Source organism: Carettochelys insculpta, chromosome 11 (genome assembly GCF_033958435.1).
Source record: "Carettochelys insculpta isolate YL-2023 chromosome 11, ASM3395843v1, whole genome shotgun sequence".
Lineage (NCBI taxonomy): Eukaryota > Metazoa > Chordata > Testudines > Carettochelyidae > Carettochelys > Carettochelys insculpta.
Window position 1 is genome coordinate 13,007,398 of NC_134147.1, and position 16,002 is coordinate 13,023,399.

Consider the following 16,002-nt stretch of genomic DNA (forward strand, 5'->3'; position numbering starts at 1 on the left):
CTGTCAATGACCCCTCTGGTCACTGGCTCACCCTCAGCATGGAGGGTGCCAGCTGGCACTGGTGCTGGGCTGACAGGCTCCAGTTCCAGGACAGGGGTGGTTGGCCCTGACAGCGGGTGGACTGCCCAGGCCCTTGGATGGTGCAGCTGTAAGGAAAGATGGTGAGTCATTCCTCTGACACAGCCCCTAAAGGCCCTGACCCCGACCAACCATTAGCAGCAGCAGCCCACCATCTCCTGGGCCAAGGGATGGGCAGGCCCTGCCACACAGGAACTCCACCGTGCCTCGAGGACCAGGCTGACCGTTGAGGCCTCCCCCGCCCCACTCAACAGGCTAATGGCCAAGCAGGGTTGGGGGGCGGGCGCATCTGGACAAAAAGTGGTCCCTGCATAGGTGGCAGGTGCTCCAGGTGCAGCCTGTCACACACCACCCCCCATGCGTGGTTCACAGTGCTGTCTGTGGGAGCAGGCGCTGACTGTTGCCTGTGGGCACAGCCACATGCCAGCAGCCGCACTCCTCGGTGTCTCTGGGCTCAGGCCATTGCCTTTGTGGCTGTCCCACTTCCAGCCATGACATGCTCTGGGGTGTCTCACACGCAGGGTACTTACTGGAGGGTCCCTTCAAGAGGTCTGGGGATGTCCTGGACGTGGCCTGTCTGATGGTGCCCTGAGTCCAGGGCAATCAGGCGATCATCAGTGTGCCCTCGCTCACCTCAGACACCTAGTCATCTTCCGGTTCCATCTGGGACCTGGACTACTGCTGCTCCTCCTCCTCCTGTAGCTCTGGCAGCAGGGGGCCTCCTTAGCCACATCGACAGCTGCTCACAGGGGGCATCCTTGCCTCTCAAGAGGTTGTGGAGCTCGTGATGGTAGGAGCAGGGTGCAGGTCCTGCTCCTGACCTCTTGGCAGCATCAAGGGCCTGGGTGTACCCCTGCCTCAGCTCCTTAATCTTCTCCTGGACTTGCTCCATTGTCTGGGCAGGGTGGCCCCATGCCAGTGGGCAGTGGTCAGCCAGGTGTAGGCAGGGGCATTCCTCCTCTTGGCTGAGGGGTCCAAGGGGATCAACTCCTCAGCTCAGAGACTGAATAGAGGTCCAGGATGGGGCCCGGCTTTTTGTGCTCTGGGGGAGGCTCCCGGGACTATCCTGCAGTTCCCTGGAGGACCCCAGAAGGTTGAGGGGCTGTTGGCTTTTGGCCATGGGGTGCCACCGCATTCTGGTGAGTGGCTGTGGAGCACTGGCAGAAGCAATGTACTGCTGCCATGTTCTCAGCTTCCTGCCACAGCGTTTCTGGGGTTCACTGAGGCTTTAAAAATGGCCAGAAGCAGGGGGTCATAGAGCTGCGAGTGCTGTGGACAGGGTGTCTCCCAGGGCCAGCTGGCCAGTGCCATGGAGGATTTATCTGTTGACAGAAAGCACCCCCCAGGAGTGTCCACACGTGAATTCTGTCAACAAAATCTGCCAAGAAAGGCAGAACGCTGTCCACAAAAGTGCCGCCTTCTGTCAATTTACTGTCAACAGAACATATTTTTAGTGTGGATGCTCTGCCAGTTTGTGTTGACAAAACTCTGTACTGTAGACATAGCTAAGATGACAATCAAGAATGGGAACAATATTCAGACAGCCCTTGACTACAATTCACTTTATGCACCCAGTAAGGGCAAGCAAAGGAGTCTAACTATGAGCCTCCCCTTCATTCAAATACTCCCTCTTACACCTCTCAATTGGTTTACGCTGATTTGGTGCAAATGTTTCCACCTCTCAAATATTTGAAAGAGAAATAGCTGTGTTAGTCTGTATTCTAGCAAAACAAAAGAGCAATCATGTAGCACTTTAAAGATTAACAAAACAATTTATTAGGTGATGAGCTTTGGTGGGACAGACCCACTTCTTCAGATCATAGCCATACCAGAACAGACTCAATATATGAAGCAGAGAGGTCCAAAAATTCTTAAATATTTGTTTACAATTTTACTAAATCTAATACAATTTTACTATCATAAAAAACAGTCCCTAAGGAACATCATTACTTTCACTGAGATCTTCTTATATTTTCTTTGAAATAGAGTGAGTGTTCACTGCAGTTGCAGCAGAGGCCACTACACTCAAACCTGAAAGTATTCCATCATGCACATTCTTTTGAGATGTTGTCCAATTGACTTCTGGAAGGTAGGTTTTAGTTGAAGAATTGTGTTCTCTGTAAGGCCTCTCGTGCATTTTCACAAGGGAATTCTCACCAATGCTAGTACCGGTTCACTGACCAAATGCTAGCACTAACTGATGCCTTAAATTCATGCTAAGCTCCCAAAGCCAGATCCAGTTTAACAACTGTTAGCTAAACTTTCTGGTTTCACTAATAACAGTAAAGACTGATTTGGCCACAGAAGTCTGATGGAGACCAGAGCACCAAGGCCTTATACCAGGGCACATGAACCAATAGGAATGTTGATGGGAATACACATGTAAAACTCCAAGGCACACAGCTTTAAACATTCAGTAGCCAAATTCTGTGCTACTGCAATTCCACAGATCTCAAGAGAGTTATGAGAGCAGAGAATTTGGCAGCATGCATCCTCATGTTCTTCAGCTGGGGAACGCCTGTGTCTCTGTTCCAAGTACCATTAACGGGATAGGGTTAGGGGAACTGATGACAGGAAGCATCCACCTCACTGGAACAAGGTGGGCTCTACAAACAGCCCATCCAGTTGGATTCTTACATTTTTCTTTTCAGTTCACAGGCAAGTTCTCATTTTATACTACTCTTTTTCTTACAGGAGAGTTACACATGCTAAGGCATCTAGCAAATGTGCTTCCATTACAAAACAACTTGGAGCAGTGATGCACTGAGCTGTATGAAAATGAATGCATCACTCTGGCCCCCTGTCTCTGCAGAGGGCTCACAACCCATGACCGTTTCCCCGTCAGCCCCCTGTGGGTCCCTGCGCTTCCTGGCAGTTCTCTGTTGTGCCTCAGAGACTCACGGTAGCCCCTTAAATGCCCTGGTCTTTCCAGAGGCAGGGGTCTCTGCTTAGCAAGCCATTCTCATTCTAGGCAAATCTGAAATGGGGTGCAGGGGAATAAAGTCAGCCCCCTTGCAGGCCTTTGCCTGCTCCAGCAAGGTAGCCCTCCAGGAAGGGTGGTGGGAGTCCAGACCCACCCTCTACCCTGGACTCCAGACCAGGATCCCTAAGAAGACAAGAGGTAGCTGGTGGGGCTTTTGCCCCTGCCCCAATGTAGTGACCTCATCCTGAGCCACTTTGCCCACCACTTTCCCATGGTACCTTTTTGTACTGCTCTGCTCCAGCCTTCTTCCCTGTACACCTTCCAACTCTTTCCCCCCTGCTGCTGGGGAGACTTTTTATAGGAAGTCCAGGACCTCAGCTGGCCATGAGTGCTGATTAGACTCAGCTGTGGCTGACTCCTAATGAGGCCCCAACTGCCTGCTCTAATTGGGCTTACTCAGGGAACAGAAAAGCATTAGCCCACCATCTGCAATACCTGCCTTTTATCACGTCCCTGGAGTCTACAGGCAGCAGTTCTGCCACACCCCCAGTGAGGCCTCTCTGGCCTAGTCAGCATTCCAAAGTCAGGCCTCTGCAGCCTAGTCAATTCTTGCCATCAGGCCCAGCAGCCTAGTCAATATCACCCCTCAGGCAGATCCAGAGGCCTACTCAGTATTCCCCAAGTCGTGCTTCCCCTTCTTTGGGGTCAGGAGAGTGGGTCTAGGGGGACCCATGCCCTCCCTCTCCACAAGGCCTCAGCTCAGGGCCCTGTCAGTGGTGGGTGTGCCTCCTCAACCCCAGGATAGGCAGAATTCATATTCAAGGCACAGATAATCCAATTATGACTATTGGATGGAAAGAGCCCATATATTACCAAAGGATAATTCAGTGTCAAGCATTTATTAAACTGGCTACAAAACCATCTTTTATAGTTCACAAGTTCACATTTTCAACAATTCATCAGGAAGCTGCACAAGCACAACACCCTCTCCTAATTTGCAAGTAGAGCTGAAGATGTGAGAAGGCTACAGAGCCACAAGGGCAGTGTTAAAATAGTTTTGTTGTCCTTAACTTTGTAACTGGACACGTTATATTGGCGGGTGCAGTCTAATAAGTAATGTGGATTTTTTACTTGAAAATTTCATGTTCATATCTGTGACTGAAGAAACAAACATTTATGTTTTTCTTCTGGAAATAGTCATTTATTTGGAATTCAATCAAGGTTCTTTTTCTTTCGTTGTTACCCGGGAATAATATTGTTCATGAAGTTATATCAAATGCAATTGTGAAACCAATACTGAAGTCACGTTTATAGTAAAACTACACAACTGAAATCCATATCCACATAAACATTAACTTACCAACCACAATTGTAAATGACTGAATAACTTCACATACTGTGGATGTAACTGTTTCAAATACAAAAGATATTTCCAATGTCTTCACTGTTTTCAAATTCATGAGCTTGGCGAAGTCATCGAGGTTCAGAGCTGTTCTCTCTCTAGTAATGTCTCAGAGATTAAGATCAGGGGATGGGAAGTAGGGGATGGGTACATCATTAGATATGCTGTTCTTTTGTTATACCCATCGGCAACAAGAAGGCATGTTTTCTTGATGCCACTGGCTCATGAAGCAGATCACCATCCATTGGATATTAGTCGATATAGCTGATGTTTTGAACTAGAAGACTGCTAGTACTTCTGACTACACAGCAAAACTGTTACAGGATTGACCTAAAATTGAAATTGTGGGGCTGACTTCTGAAGATTTATTGTATTTCTCAGACAGTCTCTCTCACAACAGTGATCTACATGTAGAATGCAATCGTGTCCCATTTTGTAGGAAGTGATTTCTGACAATTTTCAGCACTCCCGCCCCCACACACACTTTTTTTTTTTTTTTTTTTTTTTTATAAACAAAGCAGAAGGGAAGACTACAAATGCAGCGCGAACAAACCTGCAACTCTCATACAAAGACATACCAGATCAAATTCTCTTTCATAAAACTATTGTCATAAGTTTGATTACTGAAAAGTGTTATCTGATGTATTGCAGTGAAATAGATATATGCCAGTGGCTTCCTCCTGGTAAGCCAGTCCACTCAGCATTGCACTGTCTAAAATATTTCAATACAGACTACATATGAAAGAGAGAAAAAGCTAGATCCCCAAACAGAAATGGCATCCAAATAGCTATCTGCATAGAGGCACACCTACTGGCTTGTAACAGTATCAGTTAGACACACATAATTTAGGTTTTTTAAAAAACTTGTCTGAGAAACAAAATAAGATCTATTAGGTACTACAAAGACCATTCTAAGACTACTACAGCAGGAGACAATATTTCCTAATGCAAAATTAAACCTGATATGAATTCTTGAGACTAATATGACCCAAAATTGTATTGTTCCAAACTCTTCCATTTTTGCTTTTTAGTTAATTGTGTTAGATATTAATCTTGGAATAGGGATCAAATGGATGCTTCTCTCACATCTTTGCAGAAGTAAGATTAATATCTCTGCAGCAGGAACAATAAATTAAACAAGCAATGGTTCAACTTGCATGCACCACCAAATGTGTAGGGTTAAAAAAAGACAAACGAAACAAAAACAAGAATTCTGAATTATGTCTGCCTCCTACTTTATTCCGCACTGATACAGCCACTGCAACTTTAAGTCAGGTTGCTCTTTATACATAAAATACACAGCCCAGACTAGTTTTTTAAAGACACATCCTATGTTCCAAATACCTCTTTCAGACTCACTTTTTAAATAAAAATATATGGAGATACACATCTCAGAACCGGAAGGGACCTCAGGAGGTCATTGAGTCCAGTCTCCTGTCCTCTTGGGAGGACCAAGCACCATTTTGTTTCTTAAAAGAAAAAAATTGCCCCACATTCCTCAAACCACTGAGCGATCCCGCCAGGATGATGACAAAGAAAATGCCAGAAGATAACAGCTAAGTAAACAATCTCCTCATTTATTATGTCTGAGTGCCCCAGCCCACAGATACTGCTGAAGCTGAAGGGTTTTTTTTTTTTTTAAATTTATTTAACTAAAATACAACTCTGTCAAATATATTAAACTTTTAAAGTGGACAAATGAGTTCACCGATTATTTAAATAAGGCAGTGGCATCAACATGGACAGGTGAAGACACCAGTAAGCCTGGTTTTAATAAAACAGATTTCGCAAATGCTGAGAGACAGACACCCATGCTACATCAAGACCCTCTCTGTTTCAACTGAGAACCTGAAAACAAGTGCAGTGGTATCTGATGCCTTGGGCTGCAGTATGTACTGAAAGGAAGATTAAGAAATTATTTGGCTCCATTTTCAGTATTTTTTTTTAAACTCACCATATTCCTCTGGAATCTGCATGCCAAAGAGTCCAAGACTTTTCAATCCCTTCAGAGTTTCTGGAGGGATTTTAGCATCTTGATCAATCTTCTTAGAGTCCACTGAAAAGAGAAGTACACCTGGTTAGAGTTAGTGTGCCTCTCCATGAGCTTGTGAATCAGTGCGAAGCAGGCAGGCTGCAGCAGCACTCTCAAAATCATGGCATGCTACTGCAACAGCAGCCTAAACTCTAGTCCTAATAATCAACATGACAGCACTGACCTGCAGAACAATGGCTAATGAAAAGAGTGGGTCTGAGTGGCTCATTCCCCACCACCACCGACGCATATTCTCCAGTAGCATCTCAGTGCATCCCCAGCAGCAAACCAGATTATGTTCTAGCATTCAAACTTCTGACTCATACTCCAGCAGGTGCAGACACACTTCACACATTTAACTTTACAGAAACTATTCCTATTAGCTTCAGAATGACTTTAACAAGGGTGGCTAACATGTCCCAACCCTTTATTCCTCAGCATCTGGAAAACCAATAAACAGTCCCAACAATCATCAGCCAATGTCCCATTAGAGCTCACTATCACAGATTTGAAGTATATATAAAGGTGGACTATTGTGACCCAGTGCCTATGGAGGTACCCACTACAGACTGCAGGGAAATAAAACCCTTAGGTACTGAAAGGAGAAGTTACTTGACCTTACTATTCTGCCCCTACTGATTTGAGTCACTATGGGTCCATCTACACTAAGAACTAACTTGAAAGTTCGGCATGACATCGAAGTAGCCAGCAGAGAGTCTACACACATTTTCCCTTACTTTGAAGTTAACTTTGAAGTCTTTACTCCATTTTTGGAGCGCAGACACAGCCTAAGGCAGCAATAGTAGGAGGGAATTTGAGCCAAGTCCTCTCTGCATTGTTGATTCCCAGATAGCATACGACAAGAGCCTATTTGAAATCTTCCAGTTATGTCTTACTGAATAAGAAGTGAGCACTCCTCAAGCAAAACAAAACTGAGGAGATAGCTGCAATAATGAGATGTTCTCAAAAGTTGCTATAACACTCCAGCTGAAGAGGCCTAGCTCCTTCTCTGACTGCATTCAAGAGGAACTGACTGGTAGGTTCCAAAGGAAGAAGTTATGGTTACAAGTGGTGACACATGAATACCAGGGCTGTGGAAATGGGGAGAATCTATAGCTTTTTCAACCCTCTCAAACATTTCTATAAATACTGATCCAAGCATGTACACAAGCATGAAGCATTAGCACAATGTTAAACAAATTCCTCACAAATCCAGAATATTGGGATAAACAAAATATAATCAGGAATTTGTCCCACAACTGTCCCAAGAACATTATCTCAGTACATAAAGCCTGGGTACTTTTCACAGCTGCCCATCAAGTCCTGAATAACAAGGATGTAACCTGACAAGAATTGCATTAGTTTGCATTATGTTGCAGTTCAGCAGCAGCAGAGACTGAAGTCATCCTCCTGAAAATAATTCTTGAAGGAATAAAAGCTAATTTCTGCAGAGTCCAGTGGCATTTGCCTGAGAAATATTCAAAGGCAGGTGAATTTAAGGTACTGAACAAGGTAGAAGTGGTCAGTTATAATGCTTGGGATGAGGTGAAATTCAGTCAAAACATAATATTGTAACAAAACTAATTGATTTTAAATGGTTTAAGCTACAAAGCATATCATATCAAAATCATACTTGGGTTACAGTTAGATTTGGGAGAGAAAAAGCATGCTCATTCATTACCATTATATAGACACGTCAGCTTAGTGCATGAGAATTGCCAAGCTTCAGAGAGATTCTGCTCAGTTGATTTTCGTTAGTCAGTGTCAACTGTTTCAATTATTCAGGCAGTTTTTCAGTTTCATTTTTGTTGCTCAGAATTATTGCTGAATATCTAACCAGAACTGGCACAGGGCCCAAACAAAAATTAAATAAGTCTATCAATTAAACCAGGTAATCACAAATGCTTTCCATTTCTCCATTAAATATGAGCTTTAAACTGACTAAAGAATGTTTGGGTTTTATGATTTCAGGCTGTAAAAATATGCATTGACTTTTCATTCGCTCAAGAAGAATTTCTCGAGTTTTCTAGCCTTAACTGAATTATTCCATTGAACGGAGACATAAGCTATTGGTCCAATTAAGCATGAGCCTGGACTCTCCTCAAGTCCTCGGGGAAGTCAGAACTTTTGCCTCACACTCACCATCTGGAAATTGGGGATGATGATCCCTAACTATGTCAGTAGTGAAAACCAGTGCTTGTGAAGAAGTTATTCAGCAGTTGTTTCTCTGTTCTCTCAGGCTATGGTTACACTAGCACACACGGTTGAGAAAACCAGGGTTTTGTCAATAAAACGTGCTGCACGTCCACATACAAACTGCACTGTGTCAAGAGCATATTGACAAAACTCAGCCCGTCTCCCGACAGCTTTCTGCCTCTCCGCTATGAGGCACAATGCTCATCAGCATGGCTCGCATGTGGCCTCAAGATGCAGGGCCAGCACATGCAACCATGCACCCAACAGTGAGTCCCATCGAGCCCCTGCAGGCAGCCCCTGGCATAAGTTGCTGCACGGGCCACAGGGTCCTGAGGACATGCCCATCCCTACCTTGGCCTGGAGTAGGTCAGTCACACGGGCGATGGCCCAACCCACAAGCCACTGAGGAGTATGCCACCAGCACGTGTTCATGGCTGCAGATAACAAGCAGTATCCACCTTGTAGACAAGGGCTACAAGCACATGGGGGGGCCCGGGAAGGGCTTAGCTGCGCCCAGTCTGCCCACCACCCAGGTGGAGATCACTCTGTGGCCAGACAAACCCTGGGCCGCTAGCCCATCGGGGTGGGATTAAGGGTGCAGTGGTCAACCCGGTCCCCCAGTCCCCACGGAGTCACCATGCAGCACGGCCCACCATGGAGGCTGCACAGGGTTGTCCTCATGGGACAGCAATGCCAAATGTGGTGGGAAGAAGTGGTCACTGTTCGCTGGTGGTGATGGGCAGAGCCTTAGGGGCTGTGTGGCGGGGATGACTTACTGTCTTCCTCTCTTCTTCCATTCAGCTGCACCATCAGAGGCCATGCCAGTGCCACAATATCGCCTGGACCTGCCAGGCCCGCCCACCACACGGAGCCTGCCAGTCCTAGACCAGCACCCACTGCAGCTGGCATCTCACCACCATAGGAGTGAGCAGACCATACCATGGAAGAGGAAGCACTCTGTCTTTATGTGAACACCCGGCATGCCAAAACCTGCTCCAGGAGCAGATAATGGATTTGCAGAAGCGGTCCCAGGAGCGGCACAAGCAGGCTTTGTACCAGCTCATGGTCGAGGTCCATCACATTTGGACCAGCTGGGAGGCCACAAAAGCCCAGGGATACCTGCCCGCCACCCCGGTCTCCCTCCGAGGCCTGCCCCAGCTCACACTCTAGCCTCTGCCCACTGGCTCCATGCCTGAAGCCGTGGTGCAGGCACTGCAGTTGGCAATGGCCGTGACCAGTGCCAACACGCACCGCCCCCCAGCTCCTCCTGCTCTGCCTGCCCCGCAGCGCCCCTGCTGCAGCTTCGCGGGCCTCGTACCAGCCCATGGTCCCGAACCCAAAACAGCCCCGACGAGGACCCTGACCCCGTGGCAGAAGGGGATCATGCAGCCATCACCGCTCAGGGTCCAGGTCCTCTGCAGGTTTACAGCCCCTAACCCCTCTGTGGAGTGATGTCCACCCACCTCCTGCCCCAGGAATTGTGTGTTGGGGGGTCTGGCTGTGGTCTGAAGAAGTGGGTCTGTCCCACGAGAGCTCACCTAATAAACCATTTTGCTAGTCTTTAAAGGGCTACTTGACGGCTTTGTGTTCAAATAGTTTTGTGTGGGTGCAATGCGTTTGGAGCACAGGTTTCTATTTGTAAAGTGTTTTATTTTTCCCTGCGTCCGTTGGTCCTGGGGTGGGTGGTTGGGGAGGGGAGGTCATGCTGAGGACGGGGTGGAGCTAGGAAAACAGTTTGGGAGTCCCCGGGTGTTGAAACCCGCCACCATTGTGTCCAGGTCGCTGAGTTGGATGAGCTCCTCAGCATGACCCCACTGATAGCACTCACAGCCTGGAAGAGGGGGAGACCAACACGTGACGGGCCGTGGGAGGCAGACCCTCGTGCATGTTGGGCTCCCCTGCCCCGTCTCATGGCCTTCCCCAAGAACCCCCTGTGCAGCCCACCCCACCCCACCCAGTGGCACGTCTCAGAGGGTGGGATGGCACAGCTCCCCGACTCCCCTCCCCCATCCTCCAACCCCACTTACCAGGGCCTCTCTTGGCCAGGAACCCATCTTTCCCCCTCCCCCTGTACAGGGACTGCAGCCTGATGGTGCCTTACCTTCATCAGGATGACCCTGACCATGGACCTCTCCACCCCGAATCAGTTCCCAACAGAGCAGTAACTGTCCAGGGTGGTGAGCTTCCACAAAGCCATGAACACTTGCTTCTCAACATGGATGGCTGGCTGCATGCAGGTGTCCTGTTGCCATAATGCAGGGGCGAGCCGGGGCAGAGCTCCTGGAAGATTTTCCTTTTCATCCTGAAGTTCTGGATCCACTGGTGGTCATCCCAGTCCCTCAGTACTCCATGGTTCCACCAGTCTGCACTGTTGTTGAATTGCCACACCCACCTTGACATCCAGGGAGATGAGAGCAACCAGGGCACTGGGGCATCCATCATCCTTGGAGTACAGCAGGTCCTCCCACAGGTGGGGCAAGAGGGCCAGCTGTAGGGTGAACAGTGCCTGTAGTGGCAGCTGAGCAATGAGGGGCCAGCCTGGGGGCTGCTCAGAGTCCACGGCTTTGCTGAGCTGCTGGGTTCCTCAAGAGCAGGGTGGCTGCTCCGCAGTAAGCTGTCTACACCTTGCAGGGGTAGGCAGGGCTCAGCGTGGCCAGGTATTGGCCGGGGAAGCAGAAGTGGGGGGCAGTTAATGGTGCGCCTGGTTGGAGCTCCCAGAAGAGCCAGTCAGACATGTGACCCTGCTTGACCAGCTTCTGGGGCCTGGTTCTCTCAAAGTGGCCTTGCAGTCTGGTCGCTCTCTGTCGACAAAACAGACCAACACAGTGGCCTGGCTTTTATGTGGGGCCGTGATTTGTCAGAGGTCTTGCCAGAAGATCGCTTCTGACAGTGACTTCTATCAACAGAGCATGCTAGTGTAACCATAGCTTCAGGGAATCATTTACAAAAGAGGGCAGGAGAGGGCAAGGGATGGGAGCACTGCCCTTCAATGCCCACGATGGGACAGGCTGGGACAGAACCTGCAGGGAGCACTTCCCTGAAGCACGCAGAGCCGCTTCCTTCCCCTCCCACCCACTCTGCAGGGAGCCAATGCTAGCGCTGCAGCTACAATGCCTCCTGTGTGGCTGGAGCACTGGGGCAGGGCCAGGCCTGCCACCTTACAGGCCAGCTCAAAGCGAGCACTGGGCCAGCCATCAGTTCACCAGCCCACAAGTTTTCATGACAGGGAAAAGAACTCACTTTTTAATTGACAATCTTAGAAAAAATAAGTTTCAATTCCAAAATTTGTTAGAGAGCTTTGCAATAATTCTGTTTCTCTATCCTCTTTAATTCATGCATGAACCATGCAAAGACAAAATGACTATGCAAGGGGAAACAGTCACACTGTACACAAATCTTGATAAGTGAACACAAATCAGTGTTTTACTATAATAATAATTAGAAGCCATTTGTGTGGAAGAGGACTAACCATACCTTCTTCATTGAAGAACTTTTCTACCGGTCCTACAAGTTGGTTGATTTCTTGTAATTCTTCATTAGAGATCTCTGGATAAGGGAAAACTTCCTCCTAAAATGCAATTTTTTAAATGTCATTAAAAGATAATTTAAAATAAAAAGCAGAACCGTGGCTTTTAGAATTAAATCTTCAAAACAAAAATTGTGGAAAATGTGTATACGAATTCAGTCTCACATAAGCAAGCTTAAATACAACTTTCAGTAAATAAAAGACACTTGTTCAGTACTGAGAACAATATTTTTCAACCACACTGCATGTTGAAACAAGCCAGAAATCGCATCCGAAAATGGAGTGAAAGAAAAGTGTTCATAAATATATGAAAGTGTGCTAACAGACAGAAAGAGCTACCAACAAGTGCACACTTCAGGAACCACAAACTTGTTACCAGAATCCTGTTCTGTGAATTAGTACACTTTTTTTATGGTGGTTCTCACTGACTCACACTCAACCTTAGACTGTAAGCTCCTTGGGGCAGGAATGTCATATTAGTTTTGTGATCCTTTTACCCCACCCTCAGGTGACCAGTGATAGTGCTTGGATCACCACAATGCAGTTTTGTTGTGCTCCATTCTCTCCATCACACAAGACGTTTTTTGTTCCCAGTTGGAGGCACTACAGTATATTATAGTTAAATGAAGAGAAAAGCATGAGCAGCTCATGAGAGATGTGAAATACCGCTAGTGTCACTGTTCCTAGTTGAATTACTCCATGCTCACCAGAAGAGCTCCCTCCCCTTTACAAGACCATTTCATTCTCCCTTCACTCCAGTACTCATGTCAGAGTGTGGAGACAACATTGATGATTTGATCAATTCTAAAATTTTCAATAAATCACCAACATGTAGCTAAGCTGCTGCATATCAGAAGCTGAGTTTAACAAAAGTGAGAGCCAGACTTTCCTTGACATATAATCTGGTTTGTTTTGAAAGAACTACTGCTGAACACACATTAACCAAATTTAGTAATGCCTCTTGTGAATTTTTCTGGTGCTTTTAATTTATTTGGAGCTTTTTTAAGTTTATTCTTCAAGAATCCTTCTTCTGATAACGCCAAATAAAACCACTGATTTTATTATCTATTCTGATAAACAAGTTATTCATTTGGAGAAAGGGCACAAAAGACAGGCTAATGCACTTCAGACACCATGAGGGATACAGTCTTTCAAACTGAACGAAACAAAAATCACAATATGGTCAGTGAGTCCAGGACCAGGTCTGAAATTGAGCCTTAATTCAGAATTTCCATGCCATTTAATTACCCAATAGGTATGATACAGCAAATTATTTTTATTTTAAAATGATTAGACTATATAATGTTAAACAACATGGTTGCTGCATATGTCCTTAAGTTATTTTCTCCTCTTTGTGGGCAGAAAGGCCTTAATTTACTGCCACATCTCTACTAGATGTCAATGCCAACAATGAAGGCACTGAACAGGATTTGGGAACTACATTATGGGAAGAAGCGTCCACTTAATAGGGTGATGTTCCTGGGACCATTCTGACGTGCCTCATTTTTCATAATGGCTGTGGCTAGCTCTGGGCAGAAGTGACACTGTTTCATTGTGCAACTCAGAATGGAACAACAGCACGGGCATGGAGAACAGTAAGGAGAAAATATATATACCAATGTTCAGTAACATTGCTTTCATTCCCCAGAGCACACAACTATCAACAAGCTATGGAAATTTGAATATGTGCCTCTGTAGCTGCCTTTCCAACAGCTCACTGAAGTGTGGAAGTGAAATTGACCATAATTCAACATCTTCCTTTAGATTTGATATAAAAGCCCCACTTTAAAAATAAAAGTAAAAACATGTAGCTCGGGAAGTTCCATTTAATATTCAAAATGTTAACCAAGCTTAATTTTCAATTACAAGCATTTTGTTACTAAACAAAGTACAGTAAGTTCTCACAGTATGCGAGGGTTCTGTTCCATGCACCCTCACGTAACCCGGATTTTGCGTAACTGGTGGTCTGGCTTTTTCCCCAGCAGAACACATGTTTTGCAGCCAGGGAAACAGCAGAAAGGTAAGTCCTAGGGTGGAGGGTTAAACCTGGCAGTGGGTCGGGGCCATGGGAGGTGGGTGCGGGGGGGATAAGGCTGGGGAGGTTTAGGGCTGCAGGGGGGAGAGGGGTGGAGTTAAGCTGGAGCTATGTGCGGGGTGGTGAGTCACAGCCCTTCTTGGGCAGTGAGCCACAACACGGCAGGACATTGAACCAGAGCCAGAGCCAGGTGCAGATGGTGAGTCAGCAGTGGGGGTGAACTGGGGATGGTGGGGTTTGAATTGGAGCCGCACATGGGAGTTTAAATCGGGGCGGGAGGATGGAAATGGGGCCGCATGTGAGACACTCTTAAGAACAATGTATATGTCCTGAAACTGAAGAAGAGATTATAGTAAACAAAAGAGGAGATGTTTAGTAAACTACTTAAAGCTAACATGAGCCTAAATTCTACTTAGCAGCTCTTATCCTACATGTCTCACTCCCTCTAGTGTTATTTGGGTCACATTCATTTTCCTAGCAGATCTATTTCTATGCATTTCTTGGTAGGTAGTCCCCTGACTCTATAAACTGAACCATATCTTCTGATACTTGAATTGGAATATCAAATGATTCCAGGATTCCAGTCCTCCACATAACAAATCAACACTAAGTGTTTTACCTATTATTAACTGGCACTATCATCAGCTTAAACATAAGGGTAAGTGGTATACAATTTTTACCACCTTATTACTCTACTAGCATTTCCATTGCTGCTAACACCAAAGGGTTTTCATAAAAAATAAAATAAAACCTAGTGCACAAGTTTCTCACAATGCAATTTGTCAGAGGTAGAAGCGTGGTGATTCTGTAAGCTGTGTGCTTGTGCAGCTGCTCAAGAGAAATTCAAGTGCTGCCTAGCTGATTACCACAGACCACCCATAGATATATTTGTTTCTACTGGTGGTGCACATAAAAACGTATTGCAGATAAGATGAAACATTGTCAAGCAGCCCCCTCTTTCACTACAATCTGGATCCTGCAATTGACTTAGGTCAGATGTACAGAGAGTAAACAGGTGTTTCCATTTACACAGCTCACTTATATAAAAGCCTGCCAGCCAAGGAACAGCTCTGCTCCTGAACAGCTCCTACAGTTAAAAAACAGGCTGTGAAGCTTTGTATATAGACAACATGGGGTAAAACGGCTCTATTCCCTACACAAGAACAGTAGGGGCAATGATAGACCGCGAAGGGACGAGCAGGGCCAAAGCTGTTGGGACAACCTAGGAGAGAGTCCAGAGGAAAATGGGGCCTAAAAGGGAACCCAGAGAAGAGAAACACCCAGGGGTTTCCCCGCAAAGGAAGGAGTGGCACAGACAGTTGCTGGGGGTGCCAGAAGCTCAGTGAGAGGAGAGACCCCGGGCACAGACAGAGGCAGTTTGCTCTGGAGAGGGAACAGAACTCGAAGGAGCCGGACGCAGACAGTGCCGCTGGAGGACCGGGGCGGAAAGTACCCAAGGCACGGGGAACAGTGCAGGCAGGGTAGAGGTGAGGAGAGCAGACCGTGGGGAGGAGGTGGGCCGAACCCGGGCAGCTGCACGGGGCGCTGGGATGCTCAGCCTCACCTTACGCAACTTGCCCAGGAAAAGCTCCTTGACGTAGGCACTGTGGCGGCTGCAGATGCGCAGCTGTCTGACCCCGGCAGGAAACGCCACGCGCGCCGCCCGCAGCAGGAGACTCATATCCAACCAGCTCACGGAACCGACAACGCTCTAAAACCGCCGCGAGCCTAGGAATGCCGTCGGAAACGCACGGTGATGACGTCACAGACGCAGCGGCTGGGCCGGAAGCAGGTGCCCCATGCCCGGCTG

At 46.9% G+C, this 16,002-nt stretch overlaps 1 protein-coding gene across 1 annotated transcript in view; it reads right to left on the reverse strand.

Moving 5' to 3' along the window:
* The window catches only part of ACAD9 (acyl-CoA dehydrogenase family member 9), a 99,601-nt gene extending 83,667 nt beyond the window's left edge, over nucleotides 1–15,934 (reverse strand). The window contains exons 1-3 of the mRNA XM_075006235.1: nucleotides 15,757–15,934; nucleotides 12,106–12,199; nucleotides 6,358–6,459 (exon numbers count right to left, since the gene is read on the reverse strand). Coding sequence (XP_074862336.1) covers nucleotides 6,358–6,459; nucleotides 12,106–12,199; nucleotides 15,757–15,873 — 313 coding nt within the window. The 5' untranslated portion in view covers nucleotides 15,874–15,934. The remainder of the gene's footprint in view (nucleotides 1–6,357; nucleotides 6,460–12,105; nucleotides 12,200–15,756) is intronic.
* Between the last annotated feature and the right edge of the window lie 68 nt (nucleotides 15,935–16,002).